The 19,671-nt window shown below is 39.2% G+C and overlaps 2 protein-coding genes across 2 annotated transcripts; one reads left to right on the plus strand and one right to left on the minus strand.

Moving 5' to 3' along the window:
* The first annotated feature begins 535 nt into the window (after window positions 1–535).
* Window positions 536–7,706, plus strand: LOC149098989 (uncharacterized). Its single transcript, XM_089277343.1, has 3 exons — window positions 536–844; window positions 2,598–6,905; window positions 7,543–7,706. Exons 1-3 carry the CDS (start codon window positions 626–628, stop codon window positions 7,693–7,695), a joined length of 4,680 nt encoding a protein of 1,559 aa, XP_089133469.1. The 5' UTR covers window positions 536–625; the 3' UTR covers window positions 7,696–7,706.
* A 291-nt stretch (window positions 7,707–7,997) lies between these two features.
* LOC110042881 (tectonic-3-like) lies at window positions 7,998–19,667 on the minus strand. The gene is made up of 14 exons (XM_089277346.1): window positions 19,519–19,667; window positions 18,544–18,655; window positions 17,490–17,596; window positions 16,598–16,746; window positions 15,927–16,029; window positions 14,422–14,540; window positions 13,365–13,580; window positions 12,013–12,144; window positions 11,387–11,485; window positions 10,888–11,024; window positions 10,210–10,372; window positions 10,032–10,130; window positions 9,647–9,697; window positions 7,998–9,001 (listed from the first exon to the last, which is right to left on the minus strand). The coding sequence occupies exons 1-14, from the start codon at window positions 19,625–19,627 to the stop codon at window positions 8,834–8,836; spliced, it is 1,764 nt and encodes a 587-aa protein (XP_089133472.1). The 5' UTR covers window positions 19,628–19,667; the 3' UTR covers window positions 7,998–8,833.
* Window positions 19,668–19,671: the final 4 nt, after the last annotated feature.

Below are 19,671 nucleotides of genomic sequence, written 5' to 3' on the forward strand. Positions count from 1 at the left end.
TAAAAGGATCAATAGCTATGTAAATACATGCAGAAAAATACACATCTAACATCATCATCATCATCATCATCATCGTCATCATCATCACAACATGGTGTTATGACACCAATAGTGCGACAGACATCTAACTGAAGCATGAGTAATAATGATTGCGCGTTTAACAGATTGTCTACTAATTCTCTCTTTGTTCCCAGAGGATTCCTAAGGAAATGAGAGGAGGGTAGAAAGAGAAGAAGGGCGTGTTTTCTTTTTCACGTAGTATCAGCCTTACAGTCTATTGTTTCTCTTCGTGTTTTCTTCCCTTCTCTCAAGACTTCAAACTGCTAGCCTACAGGGTCAAGGCAGCACTAGAGAGGCCTCTGCGGAGGACAGAGACTTATCCTGATGTTTAATTGACTAATTTAGATCAGAAATGCAATACAGTTGAACCTCGATTTAACGAAACACTATATAACGAAGTCTTCGGTATAAGGAACGATATTCTTCGCCCAGTATTAGTGAAATATACGGGAAAAAATCTCGATACAACGACACCTCGTTGTATCGAACATATTTTGCCAGACCCTTGGCCCTTTGTTAAATCGAGGTTCCACTTTACCCTTCTTGTTTTAGTTGGACTGTGGCAATGGATGATGTGTCGACTTGTAAGGGTGCTGCTGAACGTTCATTTCGCCACGAAGAGGAGAGAGAGAATAAGGAGGTGGAGCACTCCATCGCAGATGATTTTGGCAGTTACGATTGTTTCATGCAGCCTTTTGACTCTCCTGACGAAGGAGATGAGCAAACAGAGGAGTTGGAAATGGAGTGTTTCGATGAAATAGACAAGAGCAACTTCGATCATAAGGTAGCTGCTGATTTTTTTTTTTAATAACGTATAGGAACCTGTGTTAATATTGAGAGCTAAGGTATTTAATCATGGCACCAGCTATACAACTCGCCAAACAATTTCCGAGTTTTTTCAACTGGAGTTTAACGCGACTTGTGGTGCCTGCACGCCAGTCCCAGGAGGGGAACTCTACAAAGTTTTGTACGGAGAGGCCCCGCCCCGAGGTTCAACCCCTTACCATTTTGTATCCACTTTGACATAAAAGATAACCCTTTCGTACTCCTTTTATAGAAAAAAAACACCTCGGCCTTTCACATACCGACTTAGAAACACTGCATCTCTTTCCTAAACCCTTGGAATGAATTGAATAAACAATATTACTGATCGAGAACATAAGCATTACCGAAAGAGATGTTAACCAAAGAACAAGTATCAATTATTCAGTCGCTGTCCACGTTATACCTAAATGACAGATTTCCCTACCCTTTCATTCGCCTCAACTTGTGAAATCTTTATTCTTTATATACCTGAAGTTTGAAAAAGGTACCTCTTTCGGGCGACGCCTCCCCGTACTGGCCTTTATAGGAAGTGCCCCATCCTCCTTGGGTGTCAAGTGATGTCATCATTTTCTAAAATCTCAAACTAATGAGCCACCAAATTTATTATCCTGATCAGGCATAGGAGGAGGTAAGTTTACATCTGTGAAGTTTATATGAAATAATTCATATACGAACTGTGGTAGTAGATGAAAGTGAAGAATGATCATCGCAGTTAATTTTCCAATTTAAGCAATTGGAAAGAAGAAGCCTGAAAAAATCAGGGCTTCAACGGGATTCGAACCCGTGACCTCCGCGATACCGGTGCGATGTTCTACCAACTGAGCTATGAAGCCACACATTGGGAGCGAGGAAAATTAACTGCGATGATCATTCTTCACCTTCATCTACTACCGCAGTTCATATATGAATTATTTCATATAAACTTCACATCATTTCACTCCTCACGGGAAGATATGAACTCAATTAATTGACCTCGCTCCCAATGTGTGGCTTCATAGCTCAGTTGGTAGAGCATCGCACCGGTATCGCGGAGGTCACGGGTTCGAATCCCGTTGAAGCCCTGATTTTTTCAGGCTTCTTCTTTCCAATTGCTTAAATTGGAAAATTAACTGCGATGATCATTCTTCACTTTTAAGTTTACATCTGTTAACAACTTTTCAGTTCAATAGCTTGCTTCGTCTGAAAACAGGCACATTTTGAACTTCAGAGTTATGGTGGTGTGTGACATAAATCTATAAACGCGTTTGTCGAAAAATATATACTTATCTCGTGATTTTTAGCCTTTTTGGAAGTTAAAGTATTAGGAAATTTATGTGCTATTCAATATGTTTGCTTAATCAGTTCAGATAATCAGTCACCTTGATAGCCAAAGAAAGTTCCAGATGTTTACACCTTTTTCCGCGGCCGCCATGTTGGTGTCCCACGGAGGTACACCAACATGGCGGCTCTGCGCTGGGCAAAATATTTCGACAAATATTCATTATTTTTTTGTTATTATTATTTTTTATCACTATTCTTTTGTTGTGATCGAGGAAAATCATATGAAAACTGGCTTAGTGAACAATGTCGAAAAGGATCACCCAACTTAGCGAAAAATCCGTAGCCGGCGAACCTATATGGAAACCAGTCTTAAAATGTTGCTGACCGACGTTTCTAATTCAACTATATATCGCTCCAGATTAACAACACCAATTTGTGATTTGGCCCCGCAGAGCCGAAATGGCGATGACGACGAAAACAGAGAGACAAATCTTCCAGAAGATCTCTTAGCCGAGATGGATTTGGCATCCAGAGAAAAGAGCTACCGTCGCCATTTCATCAAATTACACAGTCTGGTTGTAGAAAAAATAAAAGAAGTGGAGGAAATCACAGCAGAGAAAGGAGAACTGGAGCGTAGCGTTCAGACTGCTCTTCAAAAGCTGTGGACGAAAGAGGAAGAACTGCATTGCCAACGAGCGTCCTCCTTTGAACGGGAAAAATGCTTCATTGAGAAATTGAGACAGGAATCTGTGCATTCGGAGGAGCTTGAAATTCAGGTTCAGACCCTGACAAACCAGAAGGACATGTTGTACGAGCAGGTGTTTCAACTGGAACAACAGTTGTTGATGGTGAAAGGAGAAACAGAAAAGGGAAAGAAAGAGCTGGACCGCAAATTACCAGAACTTGAGAGTACTCAAGAATCTCTCAAGAAGATGACCGCTGATCTCATGGGTCAGATCGTGGATGTTATGTCAGTTCACAATAAACAGAAGTCTAGAGTTGTTGATGAGTCAACTTCTACTGCAGAAGAAAACGGCTCGGATTTGAGCAGTTCCGAACACTACAACGAAAGTGGAGAAAGCCTAGAGGATGATCTCAGCGCAGAGGTAAAGATGATCAATTTGAAGGAACAGTACTACAATCTAAGAAAAGAGGTAAAAAGCTTGATTTCAAGCATTCATGATCTCTGGTACAAAGTAAATCCCAACTGTAACTCTTGTGACGTCGGAGAACAAATGGAAGAAGTCGATTCTAGGATACTGTTGAGCGAAATCTTGCAGGCTTTTTGTAAAGAAAAATCCATGGTGGCAGATCTGGAAGAGCAGAATGCTCGGCAACTTAAACATCTGCAGGAAGTACAAGAAGCTCATTGCTTAACAGAAGGAAAGGTTCATCGGCTTTGGATCAAATTTTGTTTTCACGAAGAAAAAGAAGATTTGCAGACAACATGGACAAAAGGGATTCCTGAAACCACTGAGGAAACAGATGATGTCTTAGAGAAGATTGAAAGTGCGCTATCCAAGAATAAGTCTACTTTACAAGAAAGCCAAGAACTTAAGCGTCTAAACGCTTCACAGGGAAAGAAGATGGCAGACCTGAAAGCACTGGTTGAAAAATTCAGAGAAGAACACAGGCAATTATCAAAAGAACTTGAAAGGAAAAGTGCAAAGCTTGAGGAATCGAGGCTCTCGACGAACAAAACTATCGAAGACAAGGATGTAGAGATAGAAATCTTGAAAGAACAACTTCAAGAAAGTGAGAAAAACGAAGAGCAGCTTAAACTTGAATCTGCGACTAGGAATAAGTGTACAGATGATGCGTTGGAGAAACTGTTACAAAGTAAAGAACGCGCTTTTGAGGCGTACCAGAAGAAATACCAAAAGGAAGAAGTGGCGCTACGAGATGAAATAAGAGACTTGAGGGAAGCTTTGGAGAGGGCAAGTAGAGACAAGAACGATCTGCAAGAGTACTGTGAGCTACTTAAAGGTGATGTAGAGAAATCAGAAATCTTGATCAATTCTGCTGAAAAAGACGAGAGATCGCTGAAAGATTTACTGGAACAAGAAAGAAAAAATGGTCAGAAGCTTTATCTCACCGCTAAAGAGTTGTACGACGAAGTCCACACGAAAAGCCATGAAGCTTTTTCACAGGCTACAACTATCACGGTTTTGCAAGAAAAGGTAAGGACCTTGGAGTTGGAACTTCGCACAACAGTGCAAGACTGGCAAGTTGACAAGAAAAACCTTCGGAATGCCAAGGAAACAGAGCAGTACTTGCAGTCATCACTACAGCAAGCATTAAGGGAACTTTTCCAACTTAAAACGAAGAATGAAGAGGAGACTGACGAGGGCAAGGAGGACATGATAACTACCGGGGCAGCTGATGAAGTAGGGCATCAGAAAGCCTTACAACAACGATTTCACGAGATTGAAAATCTCTTGCACACTGCACTGGCAAAAGGTTGCCAGGATTTGGAAGAATATGCAGCGAGGATAGAAGAACTTTCTGACGAAAACAAGCTGCTCGAAAAAGAAGTCAACGAATATAAAAGGAGTTCAATGATCTCGCAAAGGACTAATCATAAGCTCAAAACATTGTTAGGTGCAGTAAAGGATGACTTGTTGGAAGAGATAAAGGCCAAGAAGGAACTTGAAGTTCTGATGGTGAAATCAAACGAGAAAACGGAACCTAGTCTAAGAGAAGACAGAGGTTTTGATGCGGAATCTACGACATCGATAGATCAACTGCCAGGTGTAGATGAAGCTCGCAAAAGTAGCGATCAACTTGCCTCTCCAAGCGACTCTTATTTTCAGGGCCAGAGTAAAGTTTCAAAAGCTAAAGGATTTGCCAAAAGAAGGATATCTAAAGCTATAAACAAACGTTTTAGTTTGCCCTCTATCAGTGGTACTTCACCAAGGAAAGAGAAGAAAGCGGGACAAATACCCGAGTCCACAGACCAGCGAAATTCCCTTCAAACCACTGAGATCGAACGCAGAAGCGAACTCCACGAGACATCCAAAATGGCTGAGCGGGAGAAGCGGTTAAGAGATCTTTTGATGGCGGTGCAGCGGGACAAAGAAGAACTAGAACAAGAGGTTGAATCACTGAATGATGAGTTGCAAAAGACAAAGACGGGACTACAGAGCTACGGAAATTTAAAGGAAAGCCTTGGCGAAATAATAAATAGAAACGTCCGCGAAAGCCTAGAGATGAAGAAGGCCTTGGAGTCAATTTACGGAAAGACACGACGAGCTCATACAATGATAAACAAGGACCTTCACCGCCTGTTAGAAATTTTGAAGGTGAAAGACAAGCGTATACGCAAAGTTCAATGGACGTCCGAAAAAGTCGAGAAGGAAAACGCCGACTTGGTTAAAACGGTAGCGGCATTGAAAGAAAGACTAGAAGACGAAGTCGTCCTTAAAGAGATAGCCATTGACGAAGGAAGACAGCTGAGGGAATCTTTACAAACGATTCTTGAATCTAAAGAGAAAAGATTACTGGTGTATGAGCCCCCCCTGTTAATCGATAATCTAAACGCGGACATGATTTTGCCCCAATTTGGCAAGGAAGAAGTCCGCGCTATTTTGAAGGACGTCCTGGGTAAAATTGAATGTTCCAATTCAGAGGAGGTTAGCAGCCTGAAAAAGAAGTCAGTGGATCAAATGGAAGAGCTTGCCACTATTCGGAAAGACAATGAATATCTGAGAAACTTAGTAGATGTTGGCGCGCAAGAAGAGTTGCAAAGGGCAGAGGACAGGATTGCCTACCTGACTGGCCAACTAAAACTCAGCCAGGAGAGACAAGAGACGTTACGAGAGGCGGCTATAAAAGACAAAGTTCAAGTAAACCAAGAAGTCGAGAGGCTCTATGAACGTTACGCTGAGCTTAAGATTATTATAAAGGGCAAAGAAGCGGCTTTAGAGCGGTGCGAGGAAATTGAAGAAGTGTTGATGAGTGAGAATACTCACCTTCAAGAGGAGATTGAAGCATTAAAAGAACGATTCGGTGTAGACGGTTTATCACCGATCACACAGAAAGCGGAAACAAAGAGGGCACTAGAGGGGTGGAAGAGGAAGTGCCAACGACTTCAAGAAAGCTTTGACAGGGAAAACAATCACTTGCAAGAAGAGAACAGCTGGTTGCATAAGCAGTTACTCGAGGAAAGCTCATTATGCGAGGAACTGCGGCGTTGCAACACGGGCCTCGAGGAATCTCTCAAAGGCGCCGAGGAGAAAGTCAAAGAAATGCATCAAAGGCTTGAGGAACGCCAGGAAGCCCTTGCTTATTTAGAAGAGAGGCGAGTTGTGCTCGAAACCAAAATCGCCTGCCTTCAGAAGGTGAACGATGACTTACAGAGTGAGCTGAGTAAAGAAAGGTCCGAAGCTGAGCAGAACCTCATGGAGTTGCAAAACGAATACGCAGCCACATCTAAAGACTTGAAAAGGCACAAACAAGAAGGCAACAATCTGGTGACCAAGGTGTTCTTGCTGGAAACTGCAAAAGAAAAACTGGAACAAGAGCTTAGAGAAAAGGAACGTAAGATGATGATTAGTTTGGAGTCGTTCACCGAGGAAAGAGGCAGGCTTAGTGAAAAAGTTAGGGACTTGAGGATTTCACTTGAGGAAGAAGTAAGACGCAGGCTTGACCTGGAAGAAAAAATGCAGCAAATTGTCAAGATCTCCGTCATGGAAAAGGAAAAGAACCGAGTGAGAGCTGTGGAGCTGGAGGAAAGTTCTTGTCTGGATCAAGATGCAAAGGTATCGAATTTGAACTAAGCGTACGGCAGGAAAGACGGTTTGAAACTGTCTTCCCATTTTCTTGCTTAGAATTTTAACATTTTGTTGATCAAAAATGAAGAACACCGTGACGTTTTTGGAAAGCTATGAGACTTCTACCAAAGTTTCTTGTCGTAAAAAACTACATCTACATGCAAAGAGAAAAATACAGTGGTTTCATTGCATAGTTTTAAAAATGTTTTATAAATATAACACAAACAATTACTTTCCACTAATGCAAAGTTAAAGTAGAGGGGAAAAAGGGTTGTGTCGAGCCTCGACAAATATGAGGTATAGGGAAAAATTCACCTGCTCAAAGCTGGTAGGCTTAACCTTAATTGTGGACTCTTATGACTATTTCCAACGACTTCGTGAACCCACTTGTTCCTAGTACTAGTATTCTATAGAGTCGAAATAAAAGCATGTGGGAGGCCGGTGCACGGCCGTTCACACATTGGTTTGTTCAAGAAACCATCATCCAATGATTGACACAGTTTTGGGATTATTGTGCGAGCGCATCATCTCCAAAAATGTGGTCGCAGTAACACTTGCAGAGTGTTTGAAAATATCGTTAGAATTCTTCCCTTTGTCTTTCCTATCTTTTTTTATCTAGATACAGGCAAAACCGAGAGGAGTCTTTAAAACAGAACGCAACACCGCAAGTCCAAAGTCAAAAGCAGTTAGAGAGATTCCAACATTAGCTCTAACATTTACCACTGACGCCTTGGAATCCACTGGCCAGCAAATGGGGACAGATGCTCTTACGGAATGAACATTTTTCCTTTGAGGCAAGTATATACGTCTCCGTTGGTAAACGATAGGCAAGGCTACCCATCAAATAAAGCACGACCCAGTGTAAAAGTTTTAACGTGATAAGGTAAACTGATAAACTCTCCACTGGAGAGTCATTTATCTGGTGGATAAGATCATAGTAAATGATCGCTAGATAGCTACTTGTTATCAGCTTTCGATTGCGTCTGAGACTTGCGTATGGAGAAATGTAAGGTCAATCATGAAAAAAAGATGTTCTTAAAAATACAACTGCTGCTGGAAAATCTACAAACAACAACAAGATTGCCAGCTTTTAACTTTCTTCTTTTTCTTGTTTCAGGAAGTCAAATTTACAAGGAGTCTCTCTTTTTTTTATATAACGATTTTCTTTTTTTGATAATTCTGATCGATCTGTCTCCGTGCAGTTTTATTGCTAGATAAATAACACGTAACAATGAAGAGTTTCTCTGTGTAACAGATTTATACAACTGTTGTCTGAAAGAATGCGAGTCTTTTACTGGGAAAGTGATATTTCAATAAATGCTACAACTATTCCACCGCCCCGCCTTGTCTCACCTTCATAGCACCAATAAATAAAACAACTCAAATACCCACTGGTCATACAACTCAATTCTCTCATGTACATTTGCTTGTCTGTTCTTATCTCCTGTTGATTATGGCACCATGGAACCGTTTGTTTATCTGACATAATCTCGAGAACGTAAATGAGCTCGCAAACACCGTTCTCAACCTACAAAATGTTATTTAATTTAACTTAAAAATGGGCAGATGATACTTTCTTTTCGAACGGAGTCGCGTAAACTCCCGTTGTCTATGGATCCATGCAAATAGTTTCGTGACATAAAATCGTACCACAAAGTCAGCAAGATAATTTGGAAAGTGAATAATTGGTCCCAGCTCAAATGCTGTTGGTAACGTTCGTTCCTCCACGCTTTGGCAGACCTCAGGTGGGAATTACGGGCGACACTAAATCCATTTTCACATCCACAACAACCGTACCTGTCCTGTCACATCGCCAGCTGTTAACCCATGGACAATCGAACGCCAGTTGAGTTTATCGACCGTGGATGACAATCCTTGAGGTCAGCTGTTAGCCTACATTCTATTTACGTCTCGGATTAAAGAAACGGGAAAAAGAAGTCCGAGGATGCTTTAGCTTCAAATGTTGGTACAGGCTTGATCTGTGCCTCTGGTTTGTTAGATACATCTACAAAACCAACTGATGACACGACCTCAACTTGTTGTTCAAGGCTGCCACTACCAGGCTGGCATTGTATTCCTCCGCACTGGAACAGTAAAGATGGTTGTTATTAGACTCCAACACTTACCTTGCCTTGATACATTGGTTCATGGTTTTACACAATGTAGTGTAACACAAATTTAGCAGTTTACCAACTTTGGTACTCTAATTTAATTTGGGTTTACGGCTCACTTTCAGAACCAAACAACTGTGGAACTTGCGAGTCAAATTCCATTTATCCAGCGCAACTCCCTTTTGTTAGATTAAGATTGCAAAATCAGTACAAAATTACTAACATTAAAAAAACCCATTGCATCCTGCGCGAATTTCATCCCACAGAATAGATTTCATTTCGGTCATTACCACGTGGTCTAAAAACAAAGAAACAAGCCACGCATTCCATCCACCTTGAATTTGGCATACCAATAGACCGTTTTGACTGGGCGGTTTGCTGCCCCATTTCAGACCATGTGATGATACTCTTGAGAATTCTTCCTTTCAAATTTTCAAATAGTCAAGCGTGTATTTTGAATAAATAATTTTTAGATGGATAAAAGAACAATTCTCTAGAAAATATCACGTGGTCTGTAATGGGAAAACAAACCACCCAATCGAAAAAGGTCTATTCAACATATATTTCGTCAAATCCCGGTTGAACGAACGGGTTAACAATGGACCTAAGAATTCTTACCTGATACTGTATATCTTTGGGGTCGTCATACTTATACATAACTCCCACAATCTGAAAACGAGAAAAAAGGAAACCGGTATGTATAAAGGTAAGCGTGGGTCTTATGGATTGAAAAAGTAAAGGGAGAAAATATTTACGACAATTTGAAGAGTCTGATTTAATTTCTAAAGTTCTTAGATGAACATAAGAATGAGTATTAAGGAGAAATCTAATCAATAGTCAAGGAAGTCACTGCTGTAATTGCATGTAAAAGGTTCTGTATGTGTTTCTGTAACTAAACATTTCATGTGATTGGCTGATCTGGATGTTCAAATAGTTCAGGATAGCTCAAGATATTTGAAAACCAAAGCTGATCACATTGAACAGTAAATTGGAATGGTCTTACCCTTGGTTGAGGTTTGGCCAAGAAACCGAAATTTGCAAAAAGAATCTCGATGTGAAGCCCCAGTCGCATGTTTTGACACTCGCCTTCTCCTTGTACAGCCTATAAAATGAAAAAAAGCCATGAAATAAAATTAAACAACAAGAAAAACCCACTTGAGACATTCCTAATACCGCTTTACCTCATTGACAGGTCTTGTGTTGAGAATCTTGACCCAGTCTCCCACGCTATTCACATCTGAGTTGCCGAAAGAGGCCACGTATGTGGGCGGATCTCCTATCAGTGTGTTCAACACTGTCTCCTGAATCAACCTGCACTGTGAACCCTTCAGAGTCAATGGAACACTGGAAATAAAACGTCGAAGACAGACAAAGGAGATTAGTAGTGTTTGACGGCTGTTGATCTCAGTGGAAGCTTTAAAACAGAGCACTTTTGAGTCTTCAAACCCGAGTAGTGTTGACTTTTATCTTCCCTTTGTTACTCGATGCTGAATCCTCCATAAACATTAGAGAGATTGAGGTTCTCATTCTAGGGATTGAAGGGTTAGGAGTAGCAGTATTCCATGTAGATATGATGACTTGATGAGTGACTATTAAATTAATAAGCCGTTCATTCACAAGTGATAAATTAAAGAGGGGAGACAGTGTGATAGATTGAACGCAAGACACGTTCCAACTATTTTTCCAACGAGCGACTTGAAACGAACAGAAGGACTTCGTAACCAACCAACGCTTTGTACGCCGTTTAAATGGATCAAAAACGACTCGGCTGAAACTACCCCGGGGCCACTTAATTTTTACGACACAACCTTATAATCCCTGCCAAGGGATGACAAGGTGCCGTTTATATCCAGTCTTACCTGATAGTGCAGCCAGTACGCATGTCCACTCCAAACGTTACCGAGGTACGTTCAGTCGAGTTACTGCAGGCTCCGTTTGCCGCGGGACTGATGATGGTCAGCCACGAGTTACGGTCACTACTGAGAAAAATCGCCTCTCTGATAAAATGTCAAGGATATCCAAGCAAACAATTCTCATTAAGGTCAGATGGAACTATAATTTAAACCTCTTTCATCTAGGTATCATATAATTTAAGAGTCGGTGGGGTGTTGGCCACACATTGCAAATTCCAGACTTTTATCTAGTAGGTTAGTAATTCTATGAGCCACACAAGGAGCAAACAAGATATCAAGGTTATTTAGTTTGAGCTGTTATTTCATGGGCTAGTAACTGTAACTGAATTATTTTTTGGTGTCATGCTTTCAAACCACAGTACCTGCAAGGACATAGGATCAGTATTACAAAAACAAGTCATTGACGAATTTTGAATCAGTTCATTAGAAAATGTTCAAAAGGATATTTGTCGTCTAGTGTGGCAAGTGTCCCAGCAACGAGAGGTTCACCAACAATGTAACCAGGGTTGCCTGACCTCAAGAATGTAGTGTCTGCACCACCTGCCTACAAACAAGACACACTCACAACATGAACAAGAAAGAAACAGCATTTGGATCCTGATAAGATCAGACAAGCTCTTCTTACAAGGTTTAAAAGTGCAGGCCACCTTGTTTTTACGCCTGTTTACTTTTGATTGGACGAAAGCTTAGTCAATCAGGAAAAGGACAATTCTGATCACCTTTGAGTCACACACGCAAGTAGCGAAGGGCGAGTCGGCCAGTGAAGTGATCTGGCAGCGTGGAGTCTGGTGAAAAGGTGCCAAGAAATTTCTCATCTCGCGGCTTCGCTGTTCGATTCGGGCTCCCCAAACGTGAGACTGCTCACAGGCTAATATATTACAATTCTAACTCAGTTCTAAGGTTTGAAGGAATAAGAAAAAGAAATCACATTGAGGTTGAGGGATGAATTATTTCTTTTGTTTTATTCCCCTGAGTCTCGGAGTCAAGCTAGAATTTTCGTACATTAAATTCCCTATCGCATAGAATGTGCAAGTGCAATTTACCATACTGAAATAAATTCACAAGTAGTACCTTTGAAAAACTGACAGACACTTTCTGTCTCAAGTCCAGTCCACCTTGCGCTGTGACACTCCCCAGTAAAAACTCTACCTTCGCTGATACAATATCAGTTGAGCTATTGGCATACTGTACAGTGTAGGATACCTTGGAAAAAAAAAAAAAGAGAAAAAAAGGTATATTTAATTCAGAAAGAGGCAAGATGATTTGGGTGTTGGGTAGCCTTTCCCTCCTATCTGGTAAGAGGAATCTCAGGTATAAAGTAACCCTAGCTGAGCCCTTTCAGCTTTTTACAAGACATACATGTACAGCTGTAGTATATGTGTGACTATACAGTGAAACCTGTATTCAGCCGACACCCTTGAGACCCTCATTAGTGTCCGCTAAATACAGGGCATCTGCTCAAAATAGGTTCTAATATGTTTTGCAGTAATAGTAAATTGTTAACCCTTTTGTAACACAGTGTAACACAGTGTAAGATCAAAGACTGCTCATAGCACAATGTCCAGTCAATCAATGCATCAATCTGGAATAATCACTTACAATGTAGCTTTAAAACGACATCACTGAGCAATGTTAAAGTCTTGGCTGAACCTTTAGAAGTAAAAAGCCCTTCAAGTGTCCACTTATTGCAGGTTTTGCGCAACAAAATGGCTTAATATTGGTGTCGGTGTCCGCTCAATAGAGGTGTCCACTGAATGCAGGTTTATTTTTCAGAAAATGTGGGAAGACAATTTAGGGACTCAAGCTGGTGTCCACTTAATAGAGGATGTCTGCTTTATAAGGGGTCCGCTTAATACAGGTTTCGCTGTATTATATAGAGGATATTTCATGCCTGGGCAGAGATACCAAATTTCTCTTCGCAAGAACAAGCCCGGAAAAGGAAGTTGAAGGGAACAAGTCAAATGTTTTTCAACATAAGAACAGGCATTTCCAAGCAACCAAGTGATTTTCCTTTTAATACATACAATCCTCACAAATTATACATAAATATGCTAATAACAAGGTTTATGACGATTTTCCAAATATTTCTCAGTCACTACTTTCCAAAGATTTCCAAAGCTTTTCCAAAACTTGTCTGGAGACCATACAAATGATTCGGAACATTTTTCAAAACTTACCAAAGATTAATGAAGATTTACAAAGATAACTGACGATTGCAAAAGACTGCAGTACTCAATTTCAAAGTTGCACTGAATTAACCAGAAATCGAACTGCTCTCAACCAATCAGATTTGAGAAGTTTTTCACTAAAATGTCCTCAGTAGATTAAATCAAAATAACATTTAAATCTTCATGCTCTATTTTATGGGACCTCGGTGGTTAACCTTGTATCAACTAAAACATGAATAAAACATTTCTTCTTACCTCTAATGTAACATCATTACACATGTTATTTTGTGCATCGTAAGTGGGATTTGGCGGCTCTGTAAAGGAACAGTTGCGAGGTATACCAAGGTTTGTTTTGCATAATAAAGGCTGTTTTAATAGCACAGCCACTTGATCAGGTGTGCTTCCAGCAGAGCTACTAGAGTTGCTGCTTGAGTTTGAGCTGCTGTTACTGCTTGAGACAACAGCTGGATTCTGTTGGAACACAAACAAAGAACCAGCTTTACAGTGACAGCTTCAGACTAGAGAAAGGCTAAATTTTTTCAGAACAATCAGCTCGCACAATAGGCATGGAATGTGTGTAATAACAAAAATTTTACATTCTGCCAGCTTAGCATGGATTACAGACCTACATGAGTGATACTAGAAGCATCCAATATGCCAATTTTAAAAATATCTACTGAAGTTTTCAACTTGACTCTGGAGTTTATGAGAATAAAACAACTGGAATGCACAAAAATCAGCACAACAACTGTAATGTGATTTCTTTTATCTTATTTATAAACCTGTCTTAGACTAAAAGTCAAATTAAAATTCTTTAATATTTTTAAATCAGGCCTAAGCATTTCTAAAATTGTTCCACAATCCCAGAGGCTCTAGGTATTGTAGACCTTAAAAATATGTTGCGACACTGATCTGGTTAACCATTGTCAGAAAACTGTACAGTAATTTTCAAAAAACCTTTGGAATGTTATATTTGACTCGGTTTTGTGTACAGCATCTGGAGCACTGTTTTAGTTTTCTTTTTTTAACTTTGCACACTGTCTTACAAATAAAGATTTACTTAAAACAAAGCTTTTTACTAACAATACAAGAAGCAATACAAAGGGGTTTACATGTAGCTTACACTGTCTCACTACTGAACATGTACATGTACATTAGGCAAGCAGAACATACATTTGTGTCCCCAAGTATTGCCATTGACACTAGAATGACTAGACACTTTAATAAAGGATATTTTGACATGGGAGGTGATGTGATGTGATGTCGTAAAAGTGCAGGCTAAAAATATAACATTACTGCAGATCCTGATTACCTTTGCAACTTTGAAGCCTTCATAATAACTTTTTGCATTCAGCACAGCAAGTGTCTGACATGCTGACGCCAGGTCTGTGATGGTTCGAGTGCATTCTGTGCTACCATCCTGACGATATCCTAAAAAAACAAACCAATATCAGAGTCACCCACTTTTGAAAAATAGTTTTTATTGATTTTCAAAAACAAAACATTTTATTTGCAAAATTTTGTTTTATTGTGATTGGCTCAGAGCAGGCCAATTTTTCGTAAATCTTTAATTCGCACTGCAGTGTAAATTAATGCTTAGCCTAGCACTTTAAAAATTTTCTCAGTAATATAATAAATGAGCAATCATATGAAGGCTCGAGCAATTAAGGATTTACACTACTAGTGATATCTGAAAATTGTTTGAAATTGCACTCATCTAAAGGCTCGTGCAATTTTGAGAAAATTTTCAAATATCACTCGTAGTGTAAAACCTTAATTGCACTTGCATTCATATGATTACCTAATATATTTATTTAACAAGAATAAGAACTCTTATTTAAATGAAAAGTATCCACTTGATGGTTGATGACAAACATGCATACATGTAAAGCTGTACACACAATCATACATGCGCATACTGCACGTTGACAAGTAAAATACTTTATGAGCTCAATCTGGCACACGACAAATTACTGTGCCTTTGAATAACACGCAACAGTTTTCAACCTAACTAACAACTCTGTTTATCAATCCCATCAATCATGTCATAAGTACTGCACAGTGACATTCAATGATTTGCAGAAGCTTGCCAAGAAAAGGAAGAAACAACAGGTGTGATGAGTACTCTGTCAAAAGCCATGGGTCTGAATTTCACAGGTCTTGCAATCTCTTAGATGTTTCTTTTAGATGTTATTTGCATCTTACAGTATCGATTTTTTTTTCACAAAGCTGTCTCACAGGCTCAATTTTTTGCAAGACTAAGAAAGTGTCAATGTACATGTACATTGTACAGATTTGTCGTTGTTGTTGTTGCTTTTAATAAATGAAATCTGAACGTCTTCGAACCTGAAGTCTTGCTCTCACAATTGAAGAAGTCATTTAATGACTTGTGCTTGCAAAGAAAAATGTTAACTAGTCTTGCCTAATTCTTGCAAAGTCTCACAATTTAATACCATTCACCACCCCTAACATAGGAATGAGACAAACAAGACCATTTGAACCTACTGAAGCTATTGAGAAGTCCACTTACTGGTGATCGATGGCAGCAAAAAATGAAAGATTGTGCACTGTATTTTTCCATGACGTTCGACAAAACAATTGCAGACTTTTGCTTCAAGCAAATTATGTCGAATGTCTGCTGATATTTTGCAGATCTACATGTATTCTATAAACTTCACCTATACACTGTATTTTGCTACAAAACAAACTTTTGCTTGAACTAAATGAAAGTTTGTTTAATAGGCAAGGAGGAAGTGTACCATCCTTAATCTTAGGCATGGTTCGTTTTCTTCCTGACGGTACTACAACAGTACATACCTGCTGCATTATTGTCATCACATTCACTTCCAAACAATGGCTTTGGCAGAGCAAGGAATCCTCTTGCACCATTAGTGAAAATAAGAATCACTGGATCACCCACCTATACAAATTAAATGTTAGTAGTACTGAAAACATGTTCGCAAAGTTACAACTGGTTACTTTAGGATTACATGTAGCAACCTTCAATTTCATGCAGTAATTTAGATGGTTGCACAGGAATTGCTTTGGGTAGCTTTTAAAATGTTCCACACATGTACTAAATATGTACTGTGGCAGGGGTTTAAGTATAAGGGCAGAGTGGGCACTGGACAAATTGGCCGGCTGTGAGGATGATTTTGCCTGCATGGTTTGACAATCTAGAAGGAAGTTTTACTAAAAGTTTATTCAAAATTTGCTTTAATAAAGTACTCATTTGAACAGACTATGTAGCACATTTTGGATGAATTTCCACTTTTCAATTCCTGGCCAATAGCCCGCTTATAACTTTAAGGATTATTTTGATTGTGAACTCAGTGATTCTAATCTGGTTTGGATATCCTGCATGATGATGACGATGTCAACAGCCTGGTGATGCTGATGATGTTAATAGCTACAGTGTAATAGCCTGCTCATAAATTTTGAGGATTATTTTGATTGTGAACTCAGTGATTCTAATCTGGTTTGGATACCTTGTATGATGATGACGATGTTTCGGAACTTGAGTCTGGTTGTTCACTGTAATCAAAAACAGTTGCAGATGTGGCCTGACTTTTCAAATCAGAAAATTCTTCACTTGTAGAGGCAGTCTGAACATCATTGTAGAAATTACGAGTTTCAACTGAAAAATGGCAATCAAAGATATGAAATGAAGACATGATGGATCATCGCATTTATACACACAACTTATTATAATAAGCAGTTGTGAAATTAAAGCCTGAAAAAAACTCAGGCCTGAACAGGATTTGAACCCATGAGCTCTGTGATACCGGTGCAGTGCTCTACCAACTGAGCTATGAAGCCAACTGGGAGCTGGTCACATTGTGAGTTCATAATATACCCATACATGAAGAAATATATTACAAGTGAATATATGGAAGATCCTATATTTGAACTGCGGAGAAAGATCGATGAAAGCAAGGTGAATATAAGTTTTTAAAGGAGCCCAGTCAAGGCATAATTTTGGGTTTTTTGGTTATACACTGTATACAAGTACAAAATTACATTAAAGAGAAGGAAACCTGAATTAATAGTAGTTTGCTAACAAAAGATAGAGAAACACCAATTTAAAGACAGTAATAGACTGCTAAGGAACAAGGATGGTTCATGATGGACAAGATTAATAGTACTTATTAAAAATGACGAATGTGAAAAAATTTAGGCTAAACTTTTCAAGATACCTAAACCGTAACGTACATGAAGCTGCTTTTAAAGACAACATGGCTATCTGTAAAATTATTGTTAATTAATAAATGAATGAAAATTAAGTTATTTATTCAGCAAATATATCTGATGAAATACATAATTTATATACAGGTAATCATGTTAAATTACAGTCTATTTAAAAAGCATTACAATGCTTACAGTTGTCCCTGACAATACAAAAAAGTCCTGTGCCTGTGGTTTCAGTTGTAAATTTAGTGTTTTGCTTGAAAATAACTTCACTGGAAACACATACACGGCTATCCCGGCTACAAAGGAAACAGCAAGAGTGTTAACTTTATAAAAATAAACGTTCAAGGAATGTATTATACACATCATGTATAATACACACCATGTATAATAGTCAGTTTGAGTTTGCAGAATGTCTCAGCTGGTTTTTCCTTTCATTTTAAAGAGATGTGTGCTGCAAAATATTTTAATATGAAACAAGAGAAGATCAAGGTACATGTAAGAAAGTGAATCCCCCATATAGGCGTTATACTCAAGGTAATCCATTATTAAAAGTTATTTTTAGGCATGACACCCAACTCTTTGAAATTTACTCTTTTTGCTCATCATAAGTTCATATAAGGTGTTAAGGTTACTGTAGACCTTCAGGGGTGCCTTCATAAACCATTATGCCATTGTGCCTATCAGCTCAGATTAAACTGTTTCGAATAAATGCATATACATAAGTTTTTAGGCTTTTTAATAACAATGACTTGTTTCAAACTGGTTTTAGGCCAAGAGGAATTCCAAAGTGTCACTTGATAGTAATGTGGCCTGTGTTAAAATATATTATTTCAACTCTGTACAAGCACAATACTTAGTAGAACAATATTGTGTAGTTCCAGAAAATGTCCATACCTCCCCCATGGAAGGGATTTTTTTCTAACACCTCCCCACCCCTCTGGAAATTCCATACATTTCTTGCTTCATACATTTCTTTAAATTTGGGGGCCTCATAGAACCCCCCACCCCACCCCCCAGGAAATTCCAATCCCTTCTGTGGGGAGAGTATGGATATTTTCTGGAACCGCACATTTTTAGTCAAGGTCAAGATTTGCAGATTGTGTTTAGACATTATTCCATTAGTGGAAACAAATGAAATTTAAATTTTGTCGCTAACCAGTGAGATGTACAGAGCACAAATCTTAATGGCTTAAAAAAACAATCCTACAGAAGCTTAGCCAATGACTGCAATAAACATACATACTTAACATCTGTTTCTTTGCATTCTGTAAATGCCTGTTGATCTGTTGTGCTACAATCAGTGTCACAACAACAGTTCACATCACAGCCATTACCAGTCAAATCACAGGTGCAACCTGTCATTCAGGATAAAAAATAATTTAAAAAAAAAGACATAAATAAAACACGAACAAGGATTTAGTTAGTCAAGATCATCTCGTACAACTCCAGCCCTCTACCAAACATTCATGTAGACTTACATTACTACAGTTATAAAACCAATGCCTAATTAATAGTGAAAGTTGATGTTAAAGTCTCACAAATCCAGGATATTGCTCAAATAAAAGAACTATTTTTGAGGAGAGAGGAAAACTGTAGAATCCAGTCAAAAAGCAAGCTCTGAGCAAGGCAGGATTTCCATTGTTGTCTCTACAGGCTGTGATTCTTTTGGTCAGCACAAGGTTCGACAACCTGTGGACAATTCCTGGCTTGACAGTCATTCTGCACAGAGTCAGAAGTTAATCAACCCAAATCTGATTGGCTGAAAATTGAAAGTGACCATAAAAAATGTCGTTTGATTTTGCTTGGTTAATCCCGCTGGTCTCTGATCAGTTTCTCTGGCATAATGGAAAGTACCCCTGGTTACCATGCTATTAAAGTGAGCCCTGGCCAAGCTAAGCTTTGTATTCTGCGTTCTGCACTCTGTATTTTTATTTTGAGGGTTTATCGACTTTTGGTTGGGGGCTTAAAAAGGCTAACGGGCTAATCGAGTTAAGGGCTACACGACCGGATACCCATCAAGGATGAGAGCGATCCGGTGATCCCTTAGGGGAGGAGTTCCTTTAGCATTCATGAGCTTTCCCACGTTTTAGTGTATACGCATACGGATATAGCCAATTGATGAAATTCTGATGCAAAGGTCACAAATATTACACAAAACGATGAGTGCAGATCGTGTCAAAACACACGTATCGTATCAAAACCACTGTACACGAATTACCTGAAGTAGAGGACGGTAAAAATACAGTCCTGTTGTTTTGTCCGCTCGTCAAGACCAGAAAAGACGCAAATAATACACAAACTCTAATGCAAAACAAATCTGCCGCCATTTTGGCACAGAAACATGCATCCCAGAATACTTTGGGCGCCTGAG

This window comes from Orbicella faveolata, unplaced genomic scaffold (assembly GCF_042242905.1).
Source record: "Orbicella faveolata isolate gen_17 unplaced genomic scaffold, um_ofav_v1 contig_46, whole genome shotgun sequence".
Classification (NCBI taxonomy): Eukaryota; Metazoa; Cnidaria; class Anthozoa; order Scleractinia; family Merulinidae; genus Orbicella; species Orbicella faveolata.

Bases quoted from the DNA above. Each gene is read 5' to 3' on its own strand.
- LOC110042881 (XM_089277346.1), bottom strand. From the start codon at position 19,627: ATGGCGGCAGATTTGTTTTGCATTAGAGTTTGTGTATTATTTGCGTCT. The intron at 18,656-19,518 runs GTAATTCGTGTA...CCTGAATGACAG, and splicing joins TTTACCGTCCTCTACTTCAG to GTTGCACCTGTGATTTGACT. The intron at 12,145-13,364 runs GTAAGAAGAAAT...TTTTTTTCCAAG, and splicing joins GTAATGATGTTACATTAGAG to GTATCCTACACTGTACAGTA.
- LOC149098989 (XM_089277343.1), top strand. From the start codon at position 626: ATGGATGATGTGTCGACTTGTAAGGGTGCTGCTGAACGTTCATTTCGC. The intron at 845-2,597 runs GTAGCTGCTGAT...TTGGCCCCGCAG, and splicing joins AGAGCAACTTCGATCATAAG to AGCCGAAATGGCGATGACGA. The intron at 6,906-7,542 runs GTATCGAATTTG...ATCTAGATACAG, and splicing joins GTCTGGATCAAGATGCAAAG to GCAAAACCGAGAGGAGTCTT.